The 27,781-nt window shown below is 39.6% G+C and overlaps 1 protein-coding gene across 3 annotated transcripts; it reads right to left on the reverse strand.

Annotated features, from left to right (window-relative positions):
- Positions 1-1,301: 1,301 nt before the first annotated feature.
- RBL2 (RB transcriptional corepressor like 2) lies at positions 1,302-27,362 on the reverse strand. 3 transcript variants are annotated; one of them, XM_075715870.1, is made up of 22 exons: positions 27,165-27,362; positions 25,242-25,372; positions 23,793-23,993; positions 21,505-21,569; positions 17,269-17,397; positions 16,206-16,366; positions 16,041-16,105; positions 15,121-15,307; positions 13,103-13,269; positions 12,285-12,394; positions 11,276-11,379; positions 10,779-10,916; positions 10,139-10,303; positions 9,520-9,631; positions 8,593-8,865; positions 7,799-8,073; positions 7,082-7,258; positions 6,838-6,909; positions 6,320-6,434; positions 4,993-5,195; positions 4,386-4,550; positions 1,302-3,597 (listed from the first exon to the last, which is right to left on the reverse strand). In XM_075715870.1, the coding sequence occupies exons 1-22, from the start codon at positions 27,360-27,362 to the stop codon at positions 3,427-3,429; spliced, it is 3,384 nt and encodes a 1,127-aa protein (XP_075571985.1). In that variant the 3' UTR covers positions 1,302-3,426. The 3 variants fall into 3 exon arrangements, with proteins under 3 accessions (XP_075571985.1, XP_075571986.1, XP_075571987.1); XM_075715871.1 differs by having other exon boundaries at positions 4,386-4,553; positions 27,165-27,269; XM_075715872.1 differs by lacking the exons at positions 21,505-21,569; positions 23,793-23,993; positions 25,242-25,372; positions 27,165-27,362 and adding an exon at positions 21,308-21,478 and having other exon boundaries at positions 4,386-4,553.
- Positions 27,363-27,781: the final 419 nt, after the last annotated feature.

The raw sequence follows: 27,781 nt of genomic DNA on the forward strand, positions 1-27,781 counted from the left end.
TGGTAACTGTTACCTAATTTCAGTTCAGAGATGTGGCGGCTGCTGTTTTATTTGTCCAATTGTTGCTGGGGTTTAGGAAACACCACAGTTAAAGGAAGATCAGTAAAAACAATGACAAGGCAGAATGATAGAACGCTGTCATAAAAATGACAGTTGTTTGAGTAAGTTTTGTTTGTCTTCGAGCTGTTGCGGATCTCCATAGGTCTGCTGGGTAGCTTGGCTTGCTCTAAGTTAAAGCCATGCTAATAGCAGTGTGCTGAAAAGAAAATAATTTTATTTGTTTAAAGAACAGTGAATTTTGTATAGCTTAGAATGAGTCATCTGAATTTTTTTTCTTTTTTTTGATTGAGAAAGGGGAGAGAACACTGAGTATATCTTCTGTAACCAGGTTTGTGTATTAAAAGAAGCTGTTCTAGCAGCAAGGTAGGTGAATGAGTACTGAAACAATACCATTGAAAACAAATCCTTTCTCCTGAATTTAGCTGTTGTCTTATCTAGTGCAAGTACATCGTTTAATGAAAAACTAAATTTAAGTCCCTGCCAATATTTTGATAAAGTGGCATTTTTGAATGTCACCTTTGCCATTCTGAATTCTGTAAAGAATATTTCAGAAAGAGAAATACAAGTCATGCTATAGCAGTCTTTCTTAAACAGTTAAGTAAGTTTGCAGTTGGACTGGATGATCATTGCAGGTCCCTTCTAACCAAGCTATTTTACTCAAGTCTTGAAAGAAATGTTCTGAAACTACTGGAGCTTTTTATTTATTTATTTATTTTTAAAAAGTCATGTTTACACACTAGATCCACCCCACCCCCCCCCAACATCTCTGTTGAATGTTTTAGCATTTGTTTCAAAGCATAAACTACAAAGTGTACCTCTGTTATCACTTACAGCTGAGGGTCGCTAACAACTTGGTTTCAGAAAGGGATAAAACCAACAGAAGCCACTGCAACTTAGTGCCAGGGCCACTGGGTAAAAATGCAGGGGAAAACCAGTATGTACTTGGCTGTAAGAATACAGTGCCTGGCTGCCAGTGGCCAAAACAGTTCTTAACAACTTTGTTAAGAATTCTTAACAATTTCCCTCCTTTAGTTCAAACATGAGTACCTAGGCTAGTATGTATGAAAATAATTCTGCTTTCACTGGATTAAAATGCGAGCTCTTGTATCAAAAGCTCCTGCAAGGAAGGCATAGCAGCTTGCTTTTGTTCTGGGTCCTCTTCCGCTGCGTAGCCTAGGCAGCTGCCCTCCTCCTCGGTGAAGAGGCGAAGAGGCGCGGCACCAGGAGCCTGGGCAGGGGGGGAGGCAGGCCTTGGCGCTGCTGCTGCAGCTCCCTTCTGCCAAGTTCTGGCAGAGCAACAGGAGGAAGCGCCTTTAGAGCAAACACGATGACTACGCTGTGGCAAGAATAAATCCTTTTCCTTGTTGTGTGACTGGTAAGGGTGACTATTACTTTTTTTTAATTGCAATGTTTGACTGAAGTTCTTGCAACCTCAAGTGCATCACCTGCCTTGTAGACCCCAGCTATGTGATCATTTTGAGACTTCCTTTTTGCACTAACCAGTCAAACCTAGCGTTTGAGTTACGGACTATTTTTTGGCTTTGCACATACGGTGCTTTTTTTTTTGTACAAGAACATAAAATTGTGAGCTTATAAATTCTTTATTGAAAAATACACTTGCAATATTTTCATACAAAGTAACGTAAATAGTACAGGGTAACAAGAATTGTCTGACAATTTCATAAATATTTTTACAGGAACATTACACAATTTCTTGGCTTCAGCCTTTTTGTTATGCAGGTAAGCATGAAAGATGTTTTTATTTTACTTTGATTGAATTTACAGTGGAATTAAGTCCTAAATTTTCCTGTTATTCAGAGGAGCAGGAATGACTGAAAACACGGAGCTTTAAACTTTTGCTTCCTTATAAAAACTTCTAGAACCCGAGCGTGCTACATTTTACATTAACGCTACCACTGTCCTCAGTTACGTCATTGAAAAGGAGTAAATCGGTGTACTGTACTGGCTGTTAGCATGTTTAAATGCCTTCCTACTAAGTCTGGTATTTTGCAGCTGTTTTAAATGCAAACAACTAGTAAGTCTAATATATGCACCACTTTTGTATCCTGTTAGCAGGGGAGAGATTTCTCCCAGGCAGCCTGATTTAGTCCATTAAAAAAAAAAAAAAACCCCCGAAACAACCCCCCCCAAACCCTGTCCTTTAAAAACAAACGAAAAAGCTAAGTATATGCTTTAAGAGGTGGACACCACCGTCCTTCTACTGAGTAAGTGAGGTGGCCAGTTCCTGACTCTCAAGAAAAGCGATCTGAAGAAACATTACGAGCATATAAAATTCCTTGAGAAAAGCAAACATCCCTAGCTTCCTGCATTCATCACTGCATATACATCAAGTTAAAACGAATTCTTAATGCCATTTGCTGAAGAGGGGAGCTGTGGGATGTCAATTTGAAAATAAATACAAAAGTCAAATTGCCTCAATACAGAAAGACATCTGAAGTCAGCCTTTGAAAAAAATATTCACATTTAGAAAGTGCCATTGCAAATATACAGCAAAACTAATCTGCCTTAAAAATGACGCTTCACAGCCCTATCAAAAGTGCCACCTTTTGAACATGAGTTCACTTTAAAACATTGCACAGCTAAAAACAACGCATAAACAAAATTATCTACCTTTATACAACAAGGTGCCCAAAAATTAAAGCAAGACAACATGATGGTTTTCAGGGGCACACAAAACAGCCTGCATTTGGAAAGGATCCGCTCAGACAGCTTCCTTCAGGGCTTAAAAAGATTATTCCCGTCTTCCCTTTCCAGGCAGAACTGGACGTTGCTAGATTCTTACTTGTAAGTCATTATATTTGCGGAGGTCGTTACTGTAAAAACCAAGACGCCATTGAATGGGGTTATCTGGGCGCAGCGCTCCCGTGTCTGATGCATGCGTAACTTTCTAGTCCAGAGATGACAATGGTAAAGCACTGAATAAAAGCAGCGTGAGTGGCCTGGTTAGAGCAAACAGATTTAAATACCTGTTGCAAGGTAGAAAGCTGTGTTACGGATGCGTTCTCCAAGCACCAAAAAGCTCTTCAGCTGCTTTCCGAAGCCAGAGCCCGGAGATGGATCGCTTGCCTTACAATTAGCTTAACCATGGGGTGAGGTTGGGTCGCAGGGTTTGAAGCGTATCCTCCCTGTCCTGGCGTTGTGGGAGACTCTGCTCCTGCCCCTTCCCGAGGAGTACGAAGGCTCGGCGCAGGCTGGCAGGAGCCGGGTCCCAACCAGGGCAGCGAGGTGGCAGGAGGACAGCCTGGCTGAAGAGCCTTGCACAAAGGCCTGGTGAACCCATGCGATGTGCTAAGCAGCCGGCCCAGTGGAGCAGCAGAGAGGGAATACCTGTGCTGGAGCGCGGGCTCAGTGAGACCCTCTGTCGTTCGCTACGTCTTGTAGTCGTCTTAACAGAGCAGTGTGATTCTCCTGACAGATACGCTTAGCTGGTGCTTCAGTACCATCCTCTAAGAGAATGCCTCTCTTCTTTGTTGGAGTTTCTCCGGTTCTAACCATGCTGTTAATTTCCTTTAGCCTCTGGAGAGAGGAGGGGAAAAAAAAAAGGTACAGTTGTCTCATTATTGTGACTCCCAAAATATAAAGTGACCTTCCGTTAATTGCCTTACAGTGGGATTAGATATGCTTTATTTCTGCAGATCTGTACTGCACAAAGTGCTCCCTGTGACCGGTCTGTACTGGTCTTGCCATTACTGCGTGCTAGGCTCTTACTCAGAGTCAAGCAAGCTGCTTGTTTCCAACGCACATAGAGCTGAAAGGCCTTCCATCAGTGCTATGACTGTTACCTTACACCATAGCTGCAACAATTCCTGGAATGAAGATGCTTCTCGGGGAAGATTTCTACTTCATTCTTGGTGACCAGAGATGACAGGATTCGGCCTATTACATGTTCCCTTGGTAAGTCTTCTCATGTTAAGAGCCACTTGTTGGTTGGGTTCCCCCCCCCCCCCCCACTATGTTGGTAAGAGCATGTGATTGTACTTAATGTTCTGCTCTTTCAGCAGTCTCCATACTAAGTAACCCAGCTGTTACCTGAAAGCAAAGGGTACCATTGCTGTGCCTCCCGAGTCTTTCGGGGTACCAGTACAATGAGTAACTCTTAAAAGTACACGAGTAGCTTGGACACCTAATCGCTTTACAACTTCTTAGATACCTGAACTGACAGTCTGAAGAGCATTAGGTGGGAAAGTACATGTTAAACAATGTAAACAGAAAGATGTGTTGCACAGTCTTCTCTAACTTCACTCCCAAAAAGAGAAGGTAGAATTAAGGTTTTATAAAAGCAAATTAAACCCCTTTAGTCTCACCTTAGATGGGCTGCTGCTGAAGTAATAGAATATTTTCTCTCGAGGAGAGAGGGTAGACTCATTTTTGTGTGGCGAGATGTACACTGGGTGATTCTGGGACAGCTGTATTCTGCGAGGGGAGCCAATCCTTACAAACGGGTAGGGTGAGAGCGGAGGAGAATCGGTCTGCTCAAGAGAAAATGAAAATCACTCAATAGCTGGTATCTGATCTCAGGTCTTACTACAGTAAGGCTTTTCTAAGTTTGTCACCTTAAACACAGTTTAGTCTCTTTCCACTGATGTCATACCATACATGTTTAGAATAGATGCAGGTTTTGTTGTGTTATTAGGCCGGATTAGTTTGTTTTTTTAATTTACTTTTATAACCCTATCTGAGGCTGGTGGGTGACATTGCTCGGTGCCGTGTATTTCATACAGGAGGAAACAGCAAACAGGCATCGAAAGCGCTTAGTATTTCAGCAGCAGAGATGTCCTTGGAGTGACATTATTGTCATAAAAAAATACGATCCCTTGCATTTGCTTACAGCAAGGTTAGCTGAGAGTACTTTACTGCACGTACGGTAAAAAAAGATCTATTTACTAATGAAAAGCACAGAATTTAACTTACTGCATTTGAAGTATACTTCAGGGCAAATTCTTTAATCTGCTCGATGTAGATGTTGTTGTAGAATTGTATAAGGTCCCCTCGCTCCTCCTCCTCGGTGTCACTGTTGGCACCTGTCAGGCGGGTTGGAGTAGGGGGAGCGCTGCTGGGCTGCGGGACGGGCAGGGTGCTGCTGGAGCGCATTACTGGGCTGGAGTCTCTGCTAGCTGTAAAGGTGGGAGCAATCGCCTTTATTCAGCCTCAGCTGTTCAATGCACTGCAACCACTTTAATCCCAGACATTCAGCTGCATACCAGAACTGCGTTCCTGATGTTTAAATTGCAGTGTAGTGCCCATGAATCTGGTGTCAATATCGGCGATGCTAATTTTGTTCCCTTAGCATCTTTCCTTACAAAAAGCAGTACGTTGTTAAAGACCAACAAGCTGCTGAGTACGTGTACAGAAACACATTTGATTTCTAACTTTTTACTGGCTAAACTGCAAGTGGCTTTTCTGTGTAAGCTGAGTTTCATCACAATATAAGCAGAGCTAAAACTCCATTTTTCAGGCATCTGTGCTATACTTTTAACAGTAGCTCTTTCTTGTTGCCAGCTGGCACAATTTCAAATAAGGAATGGCAGTCTTTTTCAGCTAGTAGTAGAAATACTTGGCTTCGTAATACTTCCTGCTGGTTTAATGTGGGAAGTTGCAAAATGTATATAATTTTTCCTCCCCTCCCTGCCACCTCCCTGTGACAGAAAACATTAATACCTACAGTTTACACCGACACCTATTAAGTGTCTTGAAAACTGGTGGTAGGAATATATAGCATCACTTACTTGCTTTCCTTGACACAAGTTAATTCAAGGAAAATATGTGAGTTCAAATATCAAGGAAAGAATCTTCAGAGATGTCAGATAGACTAAAATAGATGCTGTGGGTGGCTGGTTTGTTCCTGTCTCTGAAGACAGCCAGCTGCTGTGAAAGAAACCACTGCAGCTCCATGATTGTGGTAAGTAAAAGAGTAACTGTGGGCTAGCACCAATTTCCTTTCATTCTACAAAGACATGTTCTTTGGTGTACAAACTGAACTCAAAGGGTTCAGGCCAGCCATTGTGGTGAACTCTTAAGGTAAGCTCATGTGGTGATAGGTTCAAAACTGTCAAAGTGGGTGTAATATGAAGCTTGAGTTATAGCAGCTCTTAAATGTTATCAATATTCTTAATTGTGCCCAAGTTTACCAAAGGAGGAACTGTTTAGGGTGGGGCGACACAAAATCCAACTCTTACTTTATGCACACTGTTTTGGAAATGGAATTAGAAACAAACATCTGGAATTTGCAATCACTCACTTCTTTCTTTGTTTCTCTCTTTACTTCTGTCTGTAGGCGAGTTCTGCTGGCTACTGCTATCGCTGCTGCCAGAGCGTCGTCGTCTCCTGCCTTTTATCAGGACACTCCGATATACCTGCAGGGAAAAAGAGGAGCGTAACAAAGGAAGGATGATCAGATGTGCAGTTACGTAGTCAGGAAACAATAGTCTGCATGATATATCTGCTTTTTAGAAACTGCATTGTGGTATCAGATTGCTTCTTACAGGGGAAATACAGCCTCCTAGGAGGAGTATTATCCAATAGGCGCTGCCTCCTTAGGTTTTAAGTAAAAATATTTCCTACTTTAGGTATAGTTTAGCATAAAAAGCTTTCAGTAGTGCAGGATTTTGGATATGACTGCTGTCTTTTGAGGAGAATGGCTCACAGACTGCATTCATTTAGTACTAAATGTTACTTCAAAAAGCAATCCATTCCTAAAACAGAACTCAGGCATTGAATAAACCAGATACCGCATTGTTTAATACTAATTGTGCTTACATGACTCTTGGCTTGTGGTTGCGTCCGATAGCAGCGCATAATGTTCTGAAATGATCTATCTTCCTTAGTAACCTAAGAGTAGACGAACAGAAAAGGTTAATAGTTTTTCTGTGGGGTTTTTTGTTTGTTTGGGGGTGGTTGTGTATGGTGGTTGCTTGGTTTCAGGGTTTTTTTGAGGAATCGTAATCTTTGGACTATTAAGTCTTAAAGAAGTTGTTTGTTTGGTTTTCTTTATTCACCTTACCTTAGCCATTACATAGATAGCACACATAAGGAGCTGATCCAAATGTCTATCCATCATGATTTCAGGGCAGTGCACCAAGGAATACTCAAAACATGTCCAGATCTTTTTCCGCAGCTCATCAGATATATCGAGTTTGACACAGAGATCTCGCAGACGAACGCTAGCTAAATGATACACCTGTTGAAATGGAGACTGTGGTTAGGGCCATAGCAATACTGCTTATCCAGCTAAAGGGTAGTTCAGAGTTGCACACCCTGTAGAACTTGTGCAAATGATAAGCCAAAAGAAGAATAACTAAATTTAACTTTTTTGCTCACAAGACGTAGACATTCCCAGTACTGGTATTGATGCTAAGAAAACGTGAATTATCCTCAGTGCAGGCCTACAGAAACCACTCTGTTGAATAAACTGGAATGTCTCAAAGGTGAATTTTGTTCTTTTAAAGACCCTTAAAGAAAATAGACACCTTTAAGTACCTGCTAGCCAAGCACATAACCTACTTCACAGCTTGTGGTGGCAGTCTACTCCTTTGCTAGCGAGAAGTTGCCTGCATAGGAAGACTACTCTTCAGGTATGTCCAGGAACGGACAAAGGCTATAGTTAACTTTGAAACTGAATATTCTCTTATTAGTAATAATAAGAAGTATGTATTTTAAAAATCACTGAAGACAGACCAAAACACAAATTCAGCAAAGCACAAATTAGACTGAAAAGTACCTTTCTAAAGAAGAGTGAGAGTGAGCCCATCTTCCGAGGCCTGATGGAAGCGGCAGTGGTAAATTGCTGGGTTTGTCTTTGCTCTCCGGGAGAGATCTGCTGAACAGTTAACTGGCCTGGTAACTGCAGCGCTGCCCCGGTCATCTGAGTGTTCAGGGTACCAGCAAGAGTCTGGGCACTGAGAGGCTGAATGGGACCAGAGACAGCTTGAGGCTGGGTACCTACATTTACTTGGACTGGGAAGAAAGTTATTCCTCCATTTTCATTGGCAATACCTGTAATTTAAGAAGAAGAGTCTGAAATAAGAGCAAGTTGGGGGCAGCGGGGGGGATGGTGTTTGTGGTTGGTTGTGGTTTTGTTAGGGTTTGCTTTTTTAAGAATTCAGTAATTCTTTTCTTAGTTGCTTATAACTATAACTACATATTTAGTATATTATATATGAAATTGTTTCATCAAAATACTTTGGACTTTTCACTATAAGACGACAAGAAGATAATGAAATCGAACTAAGTTTTTAATACTAATGCAACTTGCATCCTGTGCTAGTCAGGAAGGAAGGCTTACTGAAATAACTACTTTTTATAAAATGGATGTTGGCAGTCAGAACATCCTCATGCTGTACACGTTCTGTCTCTAAATTCTGCTTATCTAGTCATACAATTCTTCCCAATTATAAATCCTTAAACATACTTTTTTCTCTGCTGGCGTACTGTTCCCCCCCTCTCCCCCTTACTGTGTACTAATAGTCTCATGGGAACAAGCCTGAATAATTCAACAGTAGCTTTTTTTCTCACCTTGTACTGGTATTGTAACAGTTTGCCCATTATTGGCTGTTACAGTGGCAGTTGCCACTGTAACCAGTGTCTGGCCGGGCACTGGAGTTACTGGCATGGCTTCGGGATTCATGTTCTGCACAGGCACCGTATTTACCACGGGCTGTTGGGAAACTCTTACTGGAGTTCCACTGTCAGAGGTGTTATCGTTATCAACAAACAGTCTTCTCCTTGTAGGATTGGCTGTGGGAGAACTGTATCTGTCATACAGGGTAGTTGGAGAGGATGAAAGGCCTGTGGATTAAAAAAACCACATGTGTGTAACTCTTGTATAATCCCTTATTATACAAATACATGACAAATCTAATGAGAACTAAAACATGTCATGCAAAGCTCTTCAGAAACATTTTTAAAAATTCCTTATGTCCACACTTGTGGCTTACAGACTGCTTTTAAGATGACTTAATCTCAAATAATGCTGCATTTAATAATTTGCTAAGGTAATGTGTTATGTTTTATTTTTGCAGAGAAAAAGTTTGAGATTTCACATAACTAAATATATAGTGGAGCTTCTGTTCTGGTATGACAATAAAGCAAACTGTTCAAGGGCTACCAATTAGAACATAAGTACTGTGTGTGTATAAAAATTATTTAACATATATATATTTATATATGTGTATACACTTATGTGTATCTCGTGTTCATATACATAACATCCTGAAAACACCCTATCAGAAGAGTATTTTGTTCACACTGAAATGATGACTGCATTGGTCTTAGACATCTGACCTAACTGCGTGAGTTGCAGTAGAAATACCATTTACAAGTGTGTTTGCAATTAACTGTACATTGACATTAAAGCAGCTTCCTTGCTGTATACCACTTAGATTTAAAAATTAAAGCCATGGTCTAAGAAGTGTAAGTATGTTATGCTGAAAAAAGTCTCACCTTTTCCTAGTCCTCCGGTTTCAGCGCGAACCTCATTTATTCGTCTCGGTGTCAATGGTGAACCTACAACGCTGTTCCCAGCAGATCTTTCAAAATAGTGAGGTGGCATTACCTAAAATATTTATAGTTTTATTAGAGGGTCTGTATCACAGATTGACTACATAACAAATTTTTAAAAGCTTTTGTGCTACAGATTTTGAACAGCAAAACCATATCGAAAAAAATAAAACACCACCACTGAAAAACTTACCATAAGCTTAACTAAAACTTTGTAGTGATTGTACTACTCTAGAAGATACAGTACTCTAATAATCTTTCTGTGACTACAATTACAAGTCTGTACTTTTTACCACATTTCTTCTTGTCTAGTAATCTTCTAAAGTGTAAGTGACTGGTCCAAACCTTCCCTGCTTCTCCATTTTGGATGTCTCTAGAGCTGTCCATGAACAGACCAGAGCATGCTACAGGTACTGTTTTCTCTGTACTAATTAGCTTGAAATTTGGAATTTTTGAAACTGAAATTTGGACATGTAAAGCCTCTCCTTCAGGGTCTAACATCCCCTCTCTACCATCCTGTCTGATTAGGAAAACTACATGAAACATTGAAAGAAGTGCTCACCTCTTCACAACTAGGAACTGTGTTTTCATTATCTCTGATTCTGTCCCACAGTATGGATTCCTGTTTCCATGCCATACTTTCCAAGATCTGTTCTTCAATATGATTAAGGTGTTTTACTACTTCCCGACAAAGGCCATCCTCTGCTCTAATGAAAACTTCAATCACCTGTAAGGTAGATAGTTATGATCAACATAATGTACTTGCTTCATATATTTCTTCTTACAGAAAGATCCAATTCCTGATTTTCAAGGAAGAAGAGACCATTAGAAATATTAAGGCTGCATTACTATGACTCGATCATATGTTGTCTTGCAGTTTTATCAGAAGACAGACATTTGTATCTTTCTCAACAAACAAACATGTCGAGCACTGTTGCAGAATAGCTGCAATGCTAGCTCATGATAAAATCCTAACCCATTAATTACTGTATCAATACTTGGATGCTGCTCCTGTGTTAAACTGCTAACAGTATTTCAATTTTTAAATGCCCAAGGCACACCCCAGAATGACAGGCACTTGGGTAATATTTTTTTCCAATACAAAAAGGGGCAAAGCTGAGAATGAAGGGTTAATGTGTAAGTTAACATCCAGGTAAGGACATCATGACTTGATAAGCATTTCTAGCTATCAAACACTTTACCTTATAAAAATGATAAACTGGAATGTCAAATATTTCAGTGATGAATGGGAAGTTTCCAGGTGGCTTATATGTAAAGGTAATTATCTCAAGGCAACATGCCAGCAGAGATCTATGAAACACATCTTGTTCCAGTATTGCCTGCAAGAGAGTTGCAAATTTTAGTACTTAATTTGCAGTGTAACTATAAAACAGTAAAATGCTTTATGTCCTGCCTCAACAGCAAGATTATCAAGCTTATAAAAAGAGATCTTTTTTTGTAAGAGACAGAAGAGAATCCAAAATGAGCCATCTTTACTCATTAAAAATTTTATATACCTTTGTGTTTGCAAGCACAAATGATTTCTTGTACACTTTTTCTTCCATTCGGGTGTACTTACAGGCTACTTTTCAGAGATTTACCCTCATTTTATTTAGCTGTCTATTCTGCTCTGCAATTGTGTTCCTTTTTTGTAGATCCAGCTTTAAACATGAGGTACAATTTGATTAGTTTTCCTTACAGATAAGTCAGCATCTCCCAGTCTCCTCCTCTCTTGCTCAATGACCGACTCCAAGACCTTGTAGTATAGCACCTCAGCACGACGAAAATGCTTACTAGCAACATCTGCAGGAATTTTAAATGGAAACAATATTGTGAAATGCAATAAAAATATTATATTCTTTATCTTAAGCTATAGAGATACAACAGTTTAGTAGCTTGCATGGATTTCTGTGCTGCTGTGGCTACAATACTTTCAGGACTAAATCAGTTAAAGTTAACTTAGGAATCCCTCTCCTGTGCTGCACGGACTTGTGAATGCAGGGCAGAATAACTTACTACTGAACACAGATTTTGATGGAAACACCATATATAAGAACAGCCTTTAAATTGTTATCATATAGTATACATATTTCAAGTTCAGAAAATGCATTGTTTGAAAAGTATGCCTATATGGATCCAATTTGCACTGTGCAACAGAAAACAATTAAGCAACTATGTTGATGGGAACAAATACAAAGTAAGGCCCTATTAACAAGAAGGTCAAGAGCGTCTTTCCTAATTTTCAATCCATCTTCACGTGCTTCACAAATCTTGACAAATAATACTTTGTGTTTATACTGGCAGCATTTTAATAATATATGTACTAACCCATCCTTGTATGTGAGCTAAAATTACTGTAGGACTTCTAAAGACTACAGTTAGGCAGATTTTTCATTACTGTCGCAGAAATCTGTGCCATCACTATTCTTGAGAGAAAAGCGGTACCCTTAAGAGTCCTTTTCGTTTCACTTCTGTAGAACTGAAAGTATCACCAAATTCCAGTGAGTTAAGCTAAGGCTGATTATAAAATTGTATGCAGGGTTGAAATTTGCCATGCCTTAAGAATACCAGGAAAAGACAAAAGTAACAGAAAAGACTCTTGTGCTAAAGCATAACTTGTAAGTAAAACTGTAAGTTACTTACAAGAGATAAATGTGTTTGTTTACAGGCTTTTTAATTATTATCTGTATAAGTAAAAATTTTCCCACCTTTGGAAAAATTACTGAACTCTCCTTCAGACTGCATGCTCTGGCAGTATGCTTCATACATTTCTTTTACTCTGTTTGCAATAGATTGAGAAGGATCTCTGGAACATGCCCTGCAAATAAAAACTAAAGATTTTCAACATACTGTTCCTACTAAGACCAACACACACCACCACCACCACCACCCCACCCCACCCCCCCCCCCCAAAAAAAAAAAACCAACCCAAAAAACCTACAACTATTTTTATCATATGATTAAAGCATGAAACACTAAGTGTCTTGGATAGCAAAACAAACTCACCCGTATATGTACTGTAAAATGTCCACAGCATATTATTATTATTGTTTATATTGTAGTAAATCTGCACATCTTTTCATGTTCAGGGATAAACAGCATTTTCCATGTGATATAAAAATTGTTTAAAAAATATATTGTACCCGAGGCAACAGTTTGTCTACATGGAGAATAAATGAATTTTATTTTGAATCTCCTATAGCATAGAGCGATTTGCTAGGTAGTGAGATTTGCCAAGTAGGAAGAAGAAAAGTCTTGAAAATTTTGTACGAGCAGTTTACTGTTAGAGAAGCTCCGAACCACTGGGTTTAAATGTTGTATGTTCTTATAGCCATTGATCTCTTAAGGACAAAGGTGTCTAAATAAACAGAGCAAAGTCTTTTGAAATTTAAATGTCTCTCTCAGTCCTATTTTACTCCAGAACCTTTCAAGACTCACACTTTAAATTACACTGTGTAGCATTAACATTTGTTATTAAAACTATTTAAAAAAAAGAATTATTTGGTTAGCTGAACGTCAAACTTACCTGAGTATTTGCTCCAGATTTTCACTGGGGGCATTTTTCAGTCCTGCCAGCATCGTATGAAGGCGGCTCAAACTGTATGTTGCTATAGAAACAGGTGTCACATACGGGTTGCTCTCTTTAATATATTTGCGGCCAGTAAGTGGGGTTGTAATCCTAAGTGATTTGGACTAAAAAGACAAAAGAAAAAGCATATAATGGTACATTATTGTAAAAACTTAGATACAGGTCATAACCTCAAAGCGTCTGTAGAATGCTTTCTTACCCTGTGTTATGATACATGCCTGGAAAAAAAAGATGAGGAATCAAACAGCCCAAACTAGTTCATGTCTCAGATAACAGTCAGAAATGAAAGATTTATCTGTGTCACTTGGGTGTTTGTATCAAATAGTACTGTATAAACAGAGAGGATGTGACCTCACACTGAAATGCAGATACTGGGAGCAAAGTCTGAAACAACTAGGCCAATCTAAAAAAAAAATCCACAGAACCCAAAAAAACCCCCAGCAGTCCCCTCCTATCTCTTGAGTTCCAAAGGTAGCTGTGGCTCATAGGAAGAGTGTACTGAGCCAGGGTTTCCTTTCAGCAAGTGTAACTCTTACATGAAAAGTCCTCCTGTATGTAATGATTAGCATTTTAATTCATTTGCATCAGGTCAATCCATCATAGCAAAATAATTTAACATGAATGATGTTCCTTCAATTAATGTACAGCAAAAATGACACATCTTCTCATTATCTAAGCACACAATTACTTAACCAAGAAATGTTTTCCTTATTTTAGTGAATACATTACATTTTGCAGTCTTTTCACCATGAAGTCCAGCTCCCCATACTCCCCCTCCCATTCCCACCCCCCCCCATGTGTGTTTTATTTCTGTCTCCATACCCTGCCAGGAAAGGTGGTTCCCCCAGCCCTGCCCGGGACTCCCTGGAGCATGCAACAGCACAAGCATTGCAGCTGCAAGCTGCTGTCTTGCAGGCCACACTCTTTCATCACTACAGAAACCTACAAAAGTCATGCATCCACTACCATGCCAGCAAAACAGTGGTTGACAATTTCTTTAAATAGATCAGAAGCAAAGAACTAACTGCTTGCGCTGATTTTGCACAGATAAGGTTATTTTCATCTTTTCTCTCAAGAATGTTGACAGCCAGTAACTCACTCTCTGGAAAAAGATCACGTAACTATTTCAGTGATTTAGACTGTTTCACCCTTTTGCTCTCTGTATTCTAATTGTGCTAATACAGCTTATATCCTCCTTTATTTGCCTTGTATCCTTCCTCCTTTGAGATATCTTCAGGAACATTTTGATATTCTGTAATCTTAGGTATATATGTCCCCATTCAAAGCCAGTGCCTGTTGGTACTCTAGTCACACAAAGGCCCTGATAATTTCATAGGTCTTCACTTTATTGTTCTGAAACATGTAGTGTTCTTTAGCCTCTCAAAGACCACATTTTATGCTATTTTATTAGTCATATATAAAGACATATCTCTGTATCATGCTGGTATGCAAGCGAGGTGAAAACCGTTCCCTAGTGATTTAACTAAAACAGTAAACAGATGTAATATTAACACCTGAAGCATATCGGTTAAAAGGAAACAAAAAAATGTATAGAGCAAAGCACTGAGCAGACAGGTCCAGAGGGCCCCAAGAGCTGCAGGACAATTCAGCACCTGCCAAATAACCAAAGGGAATTGCCTGTTCTGTTGTGCTTGCAAATCTTCACCTAAAGATTTACCTAAAGATACTTCTTTAGCTAATTACCTAAACATTCTCTATACTGGATTTAATCAAAGAAAACCCAAATGCATGGAGAAATTCTGTCCAAAAACCCCAGAAGTAAACAATATATCTAACCAATTACAAAATCTATCTTGGTTATGCTGTGCACACCCCCAGATCACCTTAAACAATACAGGTGGTAATTTTTTAGTAGCTGCTTCTCTTCATCAGACACAGAATAACTCAACTCATTCTCCATATAAAACCAGCAACACAGACCATGCCATACTCACCCTGTCAAAGTGCTGCTGCAAATTATGCTTCACTTGCACTCTTTCAGCCGTTTCCATTCCTGAAGTTGTATTTAAGCACCTCGTGAGAGTTCCAATTTCTTCATCTGCATCCTCCCCAAGAAATATTCGCTCATCGAGATTTCCTACTGACAAAACATACTCCTCGTAGGCCTTGTTGATGGCTTTGCTATAGCAGAAAGGAAGAGACAGATAGAAAACCCCCTTTATTTAGACAACGCTTTCTTCACCTGCTTACTGAATGAGCACAGTTCTGGCCTGTTGGAAGTCTACTTCAGAACTTCTCTTAACACTGACTTAAGCATTGGAGCTCCTTTAGAATCTACAGTATCTTAAACAGGACAGTGGCAAGGACATTCTTTTTCTATTATATCTGATGGCTTGCCATTTAGTATAGCTGCAGGAAGAACATAATAACATACTGAGAACTTGTATTTGGCTGGACACTCCTCAAAACTTACCCAGCATCACATCATCATAACTACACTTACTATTTTCATACAGTTTAAAAGAAAGTAAGTCCTACTCCTAAGCATCCCTAGGTCTATAAAGAAAAAAATACCACCAAACCCAATTTTTCCCTCCCACTTCCCACTCATTCAATGTGCTCCCACATCTTTTTGTGCTTACACTCCGAGTTATACACAAAAAAATTCGAGGAAACAGAAACAAAATAAAAGGAGACATCAAGCAACACCGTCCTGAAGAATCATTCCTCTTTCAAATATGCCTCAGACCATACCACCTCCAAGGAAAGGAAATGAAATGCAATGTAATGTATAAACACTAATACGCAGTCAACTAGCTAGTGTTACTGTTAAGATACAGGTAATAATGCAATACCGGCAATTGTATTACCGAGGGATAGTAATGCAAACCAAACCACAAATACAGCTACTCACAAGCTATCTCCAAAGTTCCCAGGATCTAGAAATCCAGTCAGATTTTCATCTTTTCCTTTTAAAAGCTGTAAGACAGTTAAGAACAAAGGATGGACATTTCAGAAAAAGGTTTTGAAGATAATGAGTAAGGAGAAATTTTTCTACATTACAAATTTACCAACCAACCTTTTTGTCAAAAAGTTTCCGAATATATGGCTTCCAAAAATGTTCCTTTATGCCTTTAGCTTCTAAAACTAATCCATAATGTAATGAACACAGTTTTTCAATGATGCAGGGAGGATCAGGTGATACTTTATAATCCTTACTATGAAAGTCTTCAGGTAGACCTACAATTAAGAATACTATATTATTTAATTTTGCAAATCCATATCCTGTTTTCTTATTAAACTTAAATTCTACACCGTGTAGTCTAACTGGTGTGAAATTAAAATGGTAAAGTAATTAGTTCCCTTGAAAGAATTATTAATTATATAATGCCCACTCAATTTCATAATGTATCAAAAGTCAATCCTGAGTCAGAAATTAAAAAAAAATAGATATTGAGTGATAAAAATTAAAAATATAAGTTGCAATAGAAAATTGATCAAGCACTTGTGAACTATAATATTTATTCAAATAGATTTGAGAGAATGGTCCCAGTTCACATCCAAACTGCTACAAAGTAAATGTGAATACTGCACAACACTAAAAATGAATTATAAGTCTGGAAAGAATTACATCAGAAATTCAGTGGAAACTTCTCACCATTCATTTGCATTTGTGGTTATCAAGTCAACCTACATTTCCATTCTCTTCAGAAAGAGAACAGCAGCAATCCAGAAATGAGAGAGAAACAATCAAGTTGCCACTCTCATGTTTGAGCACTGGATCTTTCCAGAGTGCTGCCTCATGGGAACTCTCCAGTCTGACTGTGTCCAATAATGACTGCATCATTATGCACTCTTTCACTGACATTAAAATGTCATTAACTGAATTTTTTTACTTTGGAACTTCCTTCAATGGTATTTCCATAGTAAATTCAATTATTGTTGACAAAATTCAGTAGTTTTGTTATTACATATTACACTGATAGAAATCTGTGTAGCCAAATATAGAAAATATTAATTCCCACATATTTCAAATTGATATTATTCAATTTATTCTCTGCCACATAGATTCATACTAATTTCGGTAGCCTTAGAAGTTCTTGCAGACTTTGGATAAAGATAGATAGTTTTTTTCAACATACCTTTAAAATTAGGATTCAGAAGTTCTTTACGGTTAGGACACTGGAGAGCATTTCCATATACTAGATCCAAAGCACATAACAAGAGATGGTAGGAATTGACCAAGTCGTCACTGATCATAGGAAAATTACCTTCAATATTAGAAAGACATAAGACATTAATTAGCATAGATTTAAAATTCTTCTAACCAAGAAACTGTTGATATTTGTATTACAATCAATAATGCAGTCTTGGAAACACAGACTTTGGTGACTATAAATATCCGGATAGAAATGCAGGTAGTAAAACAGACACACACTTAATAAAATATAGCAAATATAATAGTAAAATATGTTTTCAGGAACAGCAGCAATTGTGTAGGAACTCAAATTTATTGTGCTGTTCTGAAAACAAACCTTACCAAAATGTTGATAACGTGATATTGCAGACTCACTCATTCACAGTAATCTGATTAACCAGTGCATAAATAACTTGAAGCAGCATGAACGCTGCATGAATGCAAGCTGCCTCAAGGAAGAAAAACTTGTTACCATAACTCTGGCAACACAAGCCCCACTGTCTGGCAGTCTTACGTCCTTCAGCAGATTCTTACTCCATCTGCCTGAAGCAGAATCTTGTTCTAAAGGGGTAGAAGGGGGAAGAACGGGTTCCGACTGAGACTTTCCTTTTCCCCAATTTTGCATTGCTGGAAAGCATTGCAAAGAACTTCAGCTTTTGCTAGGCTAGACCCAAGTGTTCAGATGTCCTAGAAAAAGCAAGCACTGCCCCCTCCTTCAATTCCCCCTTGTTCTCCAGAACGAATGATTATTTTTCTTCACCAAAATTTTGTTGGGGGCATACTCATTATAAACAGCAATAAATGTAACTTTTATGTCTCTTGTGCTTTACAAGAGAGTTAAAAGGTTCACCTCTGATCTGGTTTACACGGTAGCTTTATTTCATATCCTCTAAAGTATTTTTTATTTATCATCATCATGTAGAAAAGAATCCTTGTAACCTCTCCACTCTTATCACCTTTCACAAAGATTATATTCAGATTCATTACTCTTTATTGAACTTTAGGTTTATGATATTCCTTTAGACGAATGACCATAGCTAAAAACAGTCTTGTAAAATAAACTATACCATTAATTAATACCATAAATCATAATTCCATTAATTTATATACACAGCATGATTTTCTATCACTCTTTCAATACTCATAACTCTTCTACTTTTTTTTTTTTTTTTTTTAAGGTAAGCTCCAAACCACCTATCTGAGCCCACAATGAAGATTTAAATCCTTGAAGAAATCTATCATATAGTAATAAACTCACTTAGAACACATCAAAATGTATACTTTTCTACCAGTAATGTACCAGTTTGTTCAAATTTATATTAAATTTTCTGATTCCATGTTTATTAAAAGAAAAATAATTTCAATGCAGATAATTGGAACTATTTAAAATAACAAAGGCTACAAGAAATTCGAATTAACTGTACACATTTATCAGTTATTTCCAAATCATTAAAGGTTCACAGCAAAGCAACGAAAGTCCTAAATACAATAACAAAATGTTAATCAATAAAAATCTTAAAGAAGTACCTCTCAACATAGGTTCACTTTCATAACCATGAAGTCTAGCATGGCAATCGTTACTGTCAGCACAGTCAAAAATAAATGTAATTTTACAGTGCCAGTAGTTTCATACAAATGACTTGCCAATGACATTTCAAACAATAGCTTACTACTCCCTTTCACAACCTAGTACCAAATAATAAAAAGAAGTTATCTTGGTGCAGCAGAGATATATTTTTTCATTTCCATTTTAAAGAAAGAAAAAAACATCAAGACAGAGTTTAAAGATAAATTCTTACAAATAGCATGCAATAACTCTCTTACTTTGCGGTGTATACCAAAGGTAGAAACGAGACCTGTACTTTCTGCATTTGTGAAACTGAATGCAATGATCTTCAGGCTTGCAGAAATATCACAGAAACAAGCCTGAACTTGCCACTGATGTGCGGTTGCCATGATAAGGATTACTGCCAACCCTCAAAACACAGCGAAGAAAACTTAACGTGAATATTTAATGCCATAAATGGTCAACGCTTAGTTTCCATTTTTGTGCTGCCACACTTTAATAAATTTACCACTAGTCACTTACTAACTTTGCAGTTTATAATTACTGTAAATTTTCCTTTTTGTTGTAAAATTTAATTGGCTATGTTATCAACATGGTATTCTCTACAAAGTTAATTTGTATGCCTGAAACTTCTTGCTAATTAACATGTAGTTAATTGATGATGTAGTTACTCATATATATCAACCAATAATTTAGCAATAGGAAGATTCATAAAGCCCCTTTGCACCTTGTCTACTGTCCATTCTACCCATAGAAGTGGGGATTTTATAGAAGGAAAAAGAAAAACCTGTGATTTTTTTCAGACTGACCTACTTACTCTCTCAGCTGCCTAACTGTGCTAAAGAAGTAAAGTCCTGACTGACTGGAAATAAAGTACAGTACTAACTCTTCTCTGGACTCAGTGGAATATGAATAGGTATTTTATACTACTTGAGAGCACTCTTCTGGACTGAAAAAAAAAATAAAGAAGATGAAAATCATACTGTGTTTCAGGGTTACAAGCAACATACTTGTTTAGGAAAGATTTCCCCAATTAAGTGAAATTTGCAGCACATTGGAAAAAGGCGTCTTCTACTTAAGTTACAGCGTTCAGTACAGCACTCGTACAATACCACACCCTTCTTGATCTTTGTACAAAGATGTGATGGTGAGGGTCCAGCAATATTGCCAGTAACTCTTCCAAAAGGGAGCTGCTGGCAACCCTCTGCAATGTGGTACAGTGTAGAAAGAAAGGCTAATCTGTACTGAACAAAATTAGTGCCAGATAGTTCAATATTGTGACAGCCTACTCTGTCCTATCCTCAAAAGCAGCCAATTAAGGAAATACAGCACACTGCAGGAATCTTAACACTGATTCTCTTTTAAACTGGAAAAAAACCACCCCACCCCACCCACCCCAAAACCAAAACAAAATTCCTTTTATCCCTTTCCTTGTAGAAATTAAACTATCAGTTTTCTTCTACTAGAAGTTATCTTATGAAAAAATACAAAAGTCTCTGGAATTTATCAATGGACCTGAATCTACAAAGATGTTCTTTCAGTGTAAATCTTTATTTTCCTCAAAACCCTATCTTACTTACACAGAATTCCCAGTGAACACTCATCCAAGCAGTACTTGAATAAAGTGCTAGTTATGCAGAAAGTCTTTAAGACACAGGTTTGATGAGGAAGGACTTTAGACTATATGTGATACGACCGAACAACTTAAGCCTAAAATAAGGATTTAATCCTGTTCACTGCTGTGGCTTTTTCTCCCATCAGTCATTATCAAGAAAAACTGCTGAACTCCTCTACTATTATTAGCTTTAAGGCTGCTCTTATGATAAACATTATACATACATTACAATATATTGTCTGTTCATTGCATTATTTCTACAGAAGCCTATTAACAGAGGATCCTCTTACATGTTCCAAAGGAATCTGAGTTTTCAAGACAGTCAGCTGTTTGTATATATACTGCTATGTCCAAAATGCAAGAGGAAATCACCCTTGCAAGACAGGCATATGCAGACCTATTTAGTAATGCATATGGTTATTTGATACAGCTGCTGTGTGCTCATTTTTTAAAAAGGTAGGGGGCCAAAAAGGCTATCAAAAGAATTAGACTGCTATCTGTGATACTAGCGTGAGCATATTCATGCCTGGAGTTCTTTGATAAATTTTTACTAGGTTGTAGGAAAAAATTCATTAAATATTTTCAGTGCTGCTGGAAACTCAGGAGGAATTTAAATATTCTTTGCTCCTAGTAAATATACATATACACCTTATGTTAATTACAACAACATCTAAACATGAATTCGCTAAAATTCTAAGCTACTTTTTCCCTTGGAATTACAGCATAAATCTCCACAATACTGGAAACTTTGTAAAAATATTCCACATAAAAGCTACCAAACTATTTGGACATAGAGCTTACCATAGAAATGTGGTAAAACGTACAGCTGGGGAAATTAAGACAGAATACATTCCTTCAGGCTGTTCTGAGGTGGCCCCTTCTCCAAAGGTATTTCTGAATTCAGAAATGCCTGCACTTATTTGGTGTTTAAGGATTGATATAACATAATGACGAACAAAACCAGGTTTGCAGTATTTAATTCCTTTCAAATATCTTACCTTTTGCATGAACAAACAGCACCCAACAAAACTGGAAAACTTCAGTCACAGTGCACGGTTGTCGTCTTTTGGGGAAAAATACAGCAAGAAGACACCCAATAAGCTCAATGAATTAGGACTGATAGAACATCATACAATATTCAATCATTCTAAAAGAAAATGAAGCTTTACTATAGCGTGGCCAAAATCTTAAACCATTCCCACAAAAACCTGATAAAAGGTAACAAAGCAAGCTGCACACTGGTTTAGTCCGGGCACAAGTGGAAGCCCAGTCTCAGTCTGCATGTAATGATTCAAATGTCACTATGGCAGTCCAACGCAGCAGATTCCATTAGAAATAGGCCAACACTTGAGCAGAAAATTACTGTAAATTTAACATTAAACATGGCTGGCCTAAATGTTTTCCTTTAAGGCAAAATTGTGATCTTAGTTCCAAACAGGTAAATATCTGAATTAAAAAACTACAGAAAATGTTATTTCTGCTTCTTCGTACAAGAAATGGTACATATAGTCAATTGAAATAAGTTTGAGAGCCAGAGCCGAAATTCCTTCTTTATAAGCATCCTGAGTTATATAAGCATGTATACACGTCCTTGGAGGAACGCATTACACAGCATGTCAATATTAACATACACGGCACAGGCAAGATTTTCAGAACTGTGTATTCAAAAGAGCGTCATCTATGTACTAATGCAAAGCACTTTGTATAGGATTTTATATAGTATACAGAATTTTGAAATATATTAAGTGTTTATTAGAACCAAGTTCCTCTGCCAGGCTTTGTTTAAAATGCTTTCAAATAAAATATAACTCATTCATGTGGCCCCTTTTTAAATCAAAAGCTTTGCAGCTATTAAGGATTTGTTTTTCCTTAATACTGCCACATACACCATACCGGACAGTTTTCCCCAGTCTCCTTCCTGCTTTCACATTTCTGGCTAGTAAGTTTGGTTTGTGTTCTTGGCAACAGAAAAATCTTGACAGAGTAATCAAACCATCCAAATTTTTTTTTTCCAAAACAAACAGATAAAAAGTCCTGACATGATGCTTAAGTATTAAAAAACCAAAACCAAAAAACCCTCCCCTAGCACCCATTTTTGTAACTCCACAACGTCATTCCTTGTTTCTGTATAACGTATCCCTGGAAGTGCTATTTCATATATTGCAGCTCATCCTCCATCAGGTTACACAAGGAATGGTTTTAAATGTCAAAATTAACGTATGTTTCACACAAAAATTAGTATCATCTCCCAACTTAATCTTCAAAATTACTTTACACCTTACCATCCAAGCTAAACAACTAGCAGGGTTTACTCTTCTAATCATAGAATTATATAGAGAGTACATTTTAATTTCAGCATCATATGCAAATATTCATCTTAATACATAATTCTACTCCATCTATAGTTCAGTTCCAATTTACTCACCTTTTGCATTCTCCACCAAAAACATTTAGGCACAATCCTGTCTTTTATTATAGATTCAAATATATTGGGTTACAAATGTCACTAAGTTATGGTCACAAGAACATCAAGGTGAAAAAAAAAAAAAAAGAAAAAAAGTCCAACTAAAAAATAGCCTGTAAATATTAGAAAAAGTAAAATAAAATAATTTTAAAAACCCCAAACAAAGCACAAAAGCAATCAAACAATGGCACTTCACAGTAGCAAAGATGAAAGAAATAATGAATGGGAATAAATGAATCTGTACTACTACCATGAGAAATCACAAGCCATGTTAAGTGCTGGCACAAACAGACAAAATCTTGTCGAGATCAGAATAACCAGCAAAGGCGGCCAGCACATAATTTTCACAGCACTCCTCATATGAACAGTAACAAAGAAATAAAACTTCTACTATAAAGTAAAATATCCAGAAGGTCTGTGTCGATGAAGAAAACTGTGGGAATTACTAGGCAGTGAAACAGGCTAAGTTGTTCTATAAGCTATTGAGGCTATACTGATCATACCATGATCAAATCTTCCAGCCTTTCCCATCTTAGAAATACTAATATTTCTCATGCCTACAGGCTGATTTTAATCTCTCCCCTTTCCCCTGCCTCCCAAATCATAGAAACTTAACAGCTTTGGGATTTCCTGCACCCTGCCAGATCTGACAAACTGAAAAAAAGATTCAAAAATTACTGCGAGCAAGGACAGACAGACCAACTCCGATATTATAAAGAACTACTATGAATATACAGTCAAAACCACAACTAAAACAACTGAGTAACTTCATTTTTGTAATAGTAATACTCTAAAATCAGTCTGGAAACAACAGTAACGTACCTCTGTTTTCTTCCTCTCTGTTGACGAGGTTGATCTTCTTGAGGATATCTGAAAATGTCCTGAAAAATGGGCTCATACTTCTTAAAAATTACTGCAGAAACTGTAAAGTTTCTCTCTAATCTCTCAGTCCGTTCTCTGAATTGAGAAGGTAGGTTTGCCATGTCTTCCCATTTTTTCATCTTGTTAAAAAATTCTATCAAGCTGAAAACACCAAACAGGTTAGATATGAAAGGAGTTTTTGTTGTTGTTTTTTTTGTTGTTGTTGTTGGGTGTCCACCCCATAATATACTATACATTTTATTTATTTACAACAAAAGCACAATTTCTACTTCCCAAACTACTGATAAAATGGTGGTATTGCAAACATAACAATGTACTTGGAGCCAGTCCTTCACCCATAAACAAGGATGAGCTCAGCTTGCAAAACACTTTCATATCCTCAGTTGATGACAATGTTAACTATATATTCACGGTTCTCGGCTTTTCCTTGCAAAGACACAATCAGCTCCAACAGTCAGATTACTCTAAAATTAGATTTCCTTCATTTTTCTGAATAATGTATTAACTTAAAAGAAATTCTGAGTTCTACAATGCTAAGAAGATTCTACAAAGTATGAAAAAAAAAATCTAAGTTTCAGTAAATTTCCCTTCATAAATTTGGCTTTTGTTTATTTTTCACTCCATTATCAACACCTACATTTTTAATGTTATTAGTCTTTGATAGCCCAGATCACAGAAACTATTTATCCACATTCAATTCCCTGAATTTGCGATTTGGGAAAAAATAAAGTTTTTGAAAGAACACTTTTGTATTGTTTAAACCAATAGCAATGCTCCAACAGTAAAAGAGATGGGGAGAAAAAGTGCATAAAAACATTCTCCCCCCCTCCCCCCCCCCCCCATCTAAATTGTTACAAAACAATCAGATTGTTAATAAATAAAGTCAGTTGTTTCAGGAATTTTTTCTTCATTACTTTATGGACATAAACTTTTGATACAAATGTGTTTATCAGATTCTGACATTGCTTTACTTTCATAAAGCAAGAACATGTGAAAAGTGAAATCTTCTTACAAAAAAAAAGAAGATAAATTGTGTGAATATTTTCACAGCCAAATAAAAATGGTTTCTCATCTGAGAAGTTCACACTTTGCACACTCTTCAAAAATGGACTATTCTTCAGGGACTGGTTTCTTTCTCCTTTGAGAGAGGGAAGGCAATCTCTGATTTTGAAAACCAGTGTTTTTACAACACAGTACGACCAAACGGAACTGTCCTACTTCTGTGGCAATGAGCTATAACACAAAGATTCTGATGATATAAATTCTATCTTTAAAAGCAGGAAACAAGAAAGACGTTTAGCCTTTGTTCTCAGTTTCTAAATTTCACAAGCTGATAAGCAGTCTTTGAGATTTTGTAAGTGTTTAAAAATTAGCAAACAGAAAAGTTACCTTTGTTCTGAACAGCGCAGAATTCTGGTTAAGGATACGTAATTTCCCTCAGCTGTCCCTCTGCTCACAGTTGGAACTGCTTTTCTGCAAGCCACGTACAAGGCACACGCTAGCCAATGCAGATCATTTCCCTGTAAATTAAAACATCAGGCATCTAAAAGACTTCATTGAAAAGAAAAACATGCACCCAACATCAAGAAAAAGCATAGAACTGTCCCCTAAACTCAGGAAGATCAACCAGCAACAAAGTTGATTCGTTGTTTCAAAGTTCTGCTAAGCTACTTTGTGTTTTTAACTACAAGAAAAACAGGTGTTAAACAGATACTTAACACCAAGCTGTGGCAAAACTAAAGTTACATAGTTACTAGTCACCTTTATGAATTTCACACTTGGCCTAAAGTTTAACAATATGTTTTTAGCGTTACTCTTCTATAATAACATCGTGTTACTGCCTCGGCGTTACAAAAAAAAAATATAAAGGCTCCAGTTCCTTGCTATCAGAACGTTCTCCTGCCCTGAAAGACATCGGGAACGGAAAAACATAGTTTCCATTTTTCTCCGTATTACACAACAGAACAATTAATCAATCTGACACCTAAAGACAGAAGCTAATTCCAACGAAAACCTTTTAAATCTTACTCTCTCTCCTCGATTAAAAAACCAACATTTTAATGGGGGAACAAAACAGTAAAAAAAGAGGCGCAGAACACTTGAATTCGACGCTGTGCGTTTCTTGGGCTACGTGGTATGACGGGGCCAGATGAGCACACACCGTTGGGGAAAACGCAAGTTTTCTTTCTGAGCTCCTCAGCCCGTTTCTGGTGGTTGCAAGCAGCGTGTGTGACAGAAGCGCTTCCAGACAGAAACAGCTCCTTCCCCCGGCAGACGCACACAGCTCCGGGCACCGCGGGACTGACCGCGTTCCACGTGTGCGAAGCCGCCTTCAGCTCTGCACTGAGGGCTGCCTGGAAAGGGAAGCTCTAAAGAATTCCGAATAACTCTGGCCAGATGTGCTTTCATCGTAAACGCCACCTTTAGCCAGACGTGCTTTCATCGTAAACGCCACCTTTATTTCTGAAAAGCAACCCGGTAAAAGGCATCTCCCAAGCAAAGCGGGCGCGTCGCTTTATGTTACCGTTTTAAAGCATGATGTTACAAAACCTGCAACGCCTTTTAAGCGTCCACGAAGTTTTGTGCCATGCTCAGGCAAAACCCAATTTATTATAATTGCTCCGAAAGCATCTACGTGGGCAATTGAGCAGCTACCGATAAACGTTCACCGAGATAACTATTACATTTGTCAGCCGAACAGCTGCAAGTAGAAAGACTACAGCGATACAATTACTTCTATTTTTCACGCCTTTGCACCGCTATGACCCGGGGTTATGATTTTTCTCCGATTTCGGAGCTGGAGAGCACCGCTGGCCCGCGCACCCCCGGCAGCGGGCGCCCTCCGTGCGCGGCGGCGGGCCGAGCCCGCGGCAGTGCCGCTCCCCCGGCGGGCGTGAGGGCCGAGGCCGCGACCACGGCGCGGGGCAGGGCCGGGAATGTCCCTCAGCGGCGCTTCCCGCGGCCGAGGCGCGACCCCCGAGCGGGTCGAGGGCTGCCGGGCCGGGCCGGGCCGGGCCGGGCCGGGCCGAGGCCGCGCTGCGTGGGCGGGGCGGAGCGGGGCGGAACGTGCCCTCGCTCGGCTGCGAGCTAACGCCCGGGCGGCGCCTCAGCGCCGGGCGCTGTGAGGGAGAGGCCGTCGCGCGTCCAGGGCCGTCCCCTTCCCTCCCCCCCGTTTAACCCTTTCCCTCCCGCCGGGCTGCCCGCCCGGGGCCGCTCGCCTCAGCGCGGCCGGTCGCCTCCGCGCCGCCGCTGCCCCCCCCCCCTCCCCACCCCGCCGCCTCAGCGCGGCCCCCCAGCCCCGTCGCCCCTCACCTCCAGGGTGTAGTTGCGCTTCATGCTCTGGTAGCTGAGCCAGGCCTCGGAGCGGGCGCGCTCGTCCATGTTGAGGCTGCTGCAAAGCTCCTCGTAGCGCTGCCGGGTGTCTCCCTCCTCGGCCGGCGGGGAGGGGGCGGCGGCGGCGGCGCCCCCCCCGGCCCCCGACTCGGCGTCGTCCTCCTCCTCGCCCGGCATCCCGCGCCCCGGCGCTAGGGGGCAGCGCCGCCCTGCCGCACACTGCGCTTGCGCCGCCGCCCCTCAGGGTCGCGACGCGCATTCGAATCCAAACACCCCGGCGCCGGGCCCCGCCCCCGCCCTCCGCCGCGCCGCCGCCTCTCATTGGGCGGCGGGCGAACTCCCGGCCAGTCCGCGCCCTCGCTGTGCGCAGGCGCACCGCGCCCTGGGCGACGCCACAGACTTCCCCTCCCGCCGTGCCCCGCGGCGGCGCCGCCCGCCCCGGCGCCCGGAACGCGGCGGGAGGGAGCGCCGCGCGCTCGCGTCCTCGCCGCGCACGCGCCACGGGCCGGCGGCCCCGCGCCCCCTGCGGCCGCCCCGTGAAGCGGCGGGAGGCGGCGGGAAGACGGCCAGGAGCGGGCGGGGCGCGCCCGACGGGG

This window comes from Pelecanus crispus, chromosome 8 (assembly GCF_030463565.1).
Source record: "Pelecanus crispus isolate bPelCri1 chromosome 8, bPelCri1.pri, whole genome shotgun sequence".
Classification (NCBI taxonomy): domain Eukaryota; kingdom Metazoa; phylum Chordata; class Aves; order Pelecaniformes; family Pelecanidae; genus Pelecanus; species Pelecanus crispus.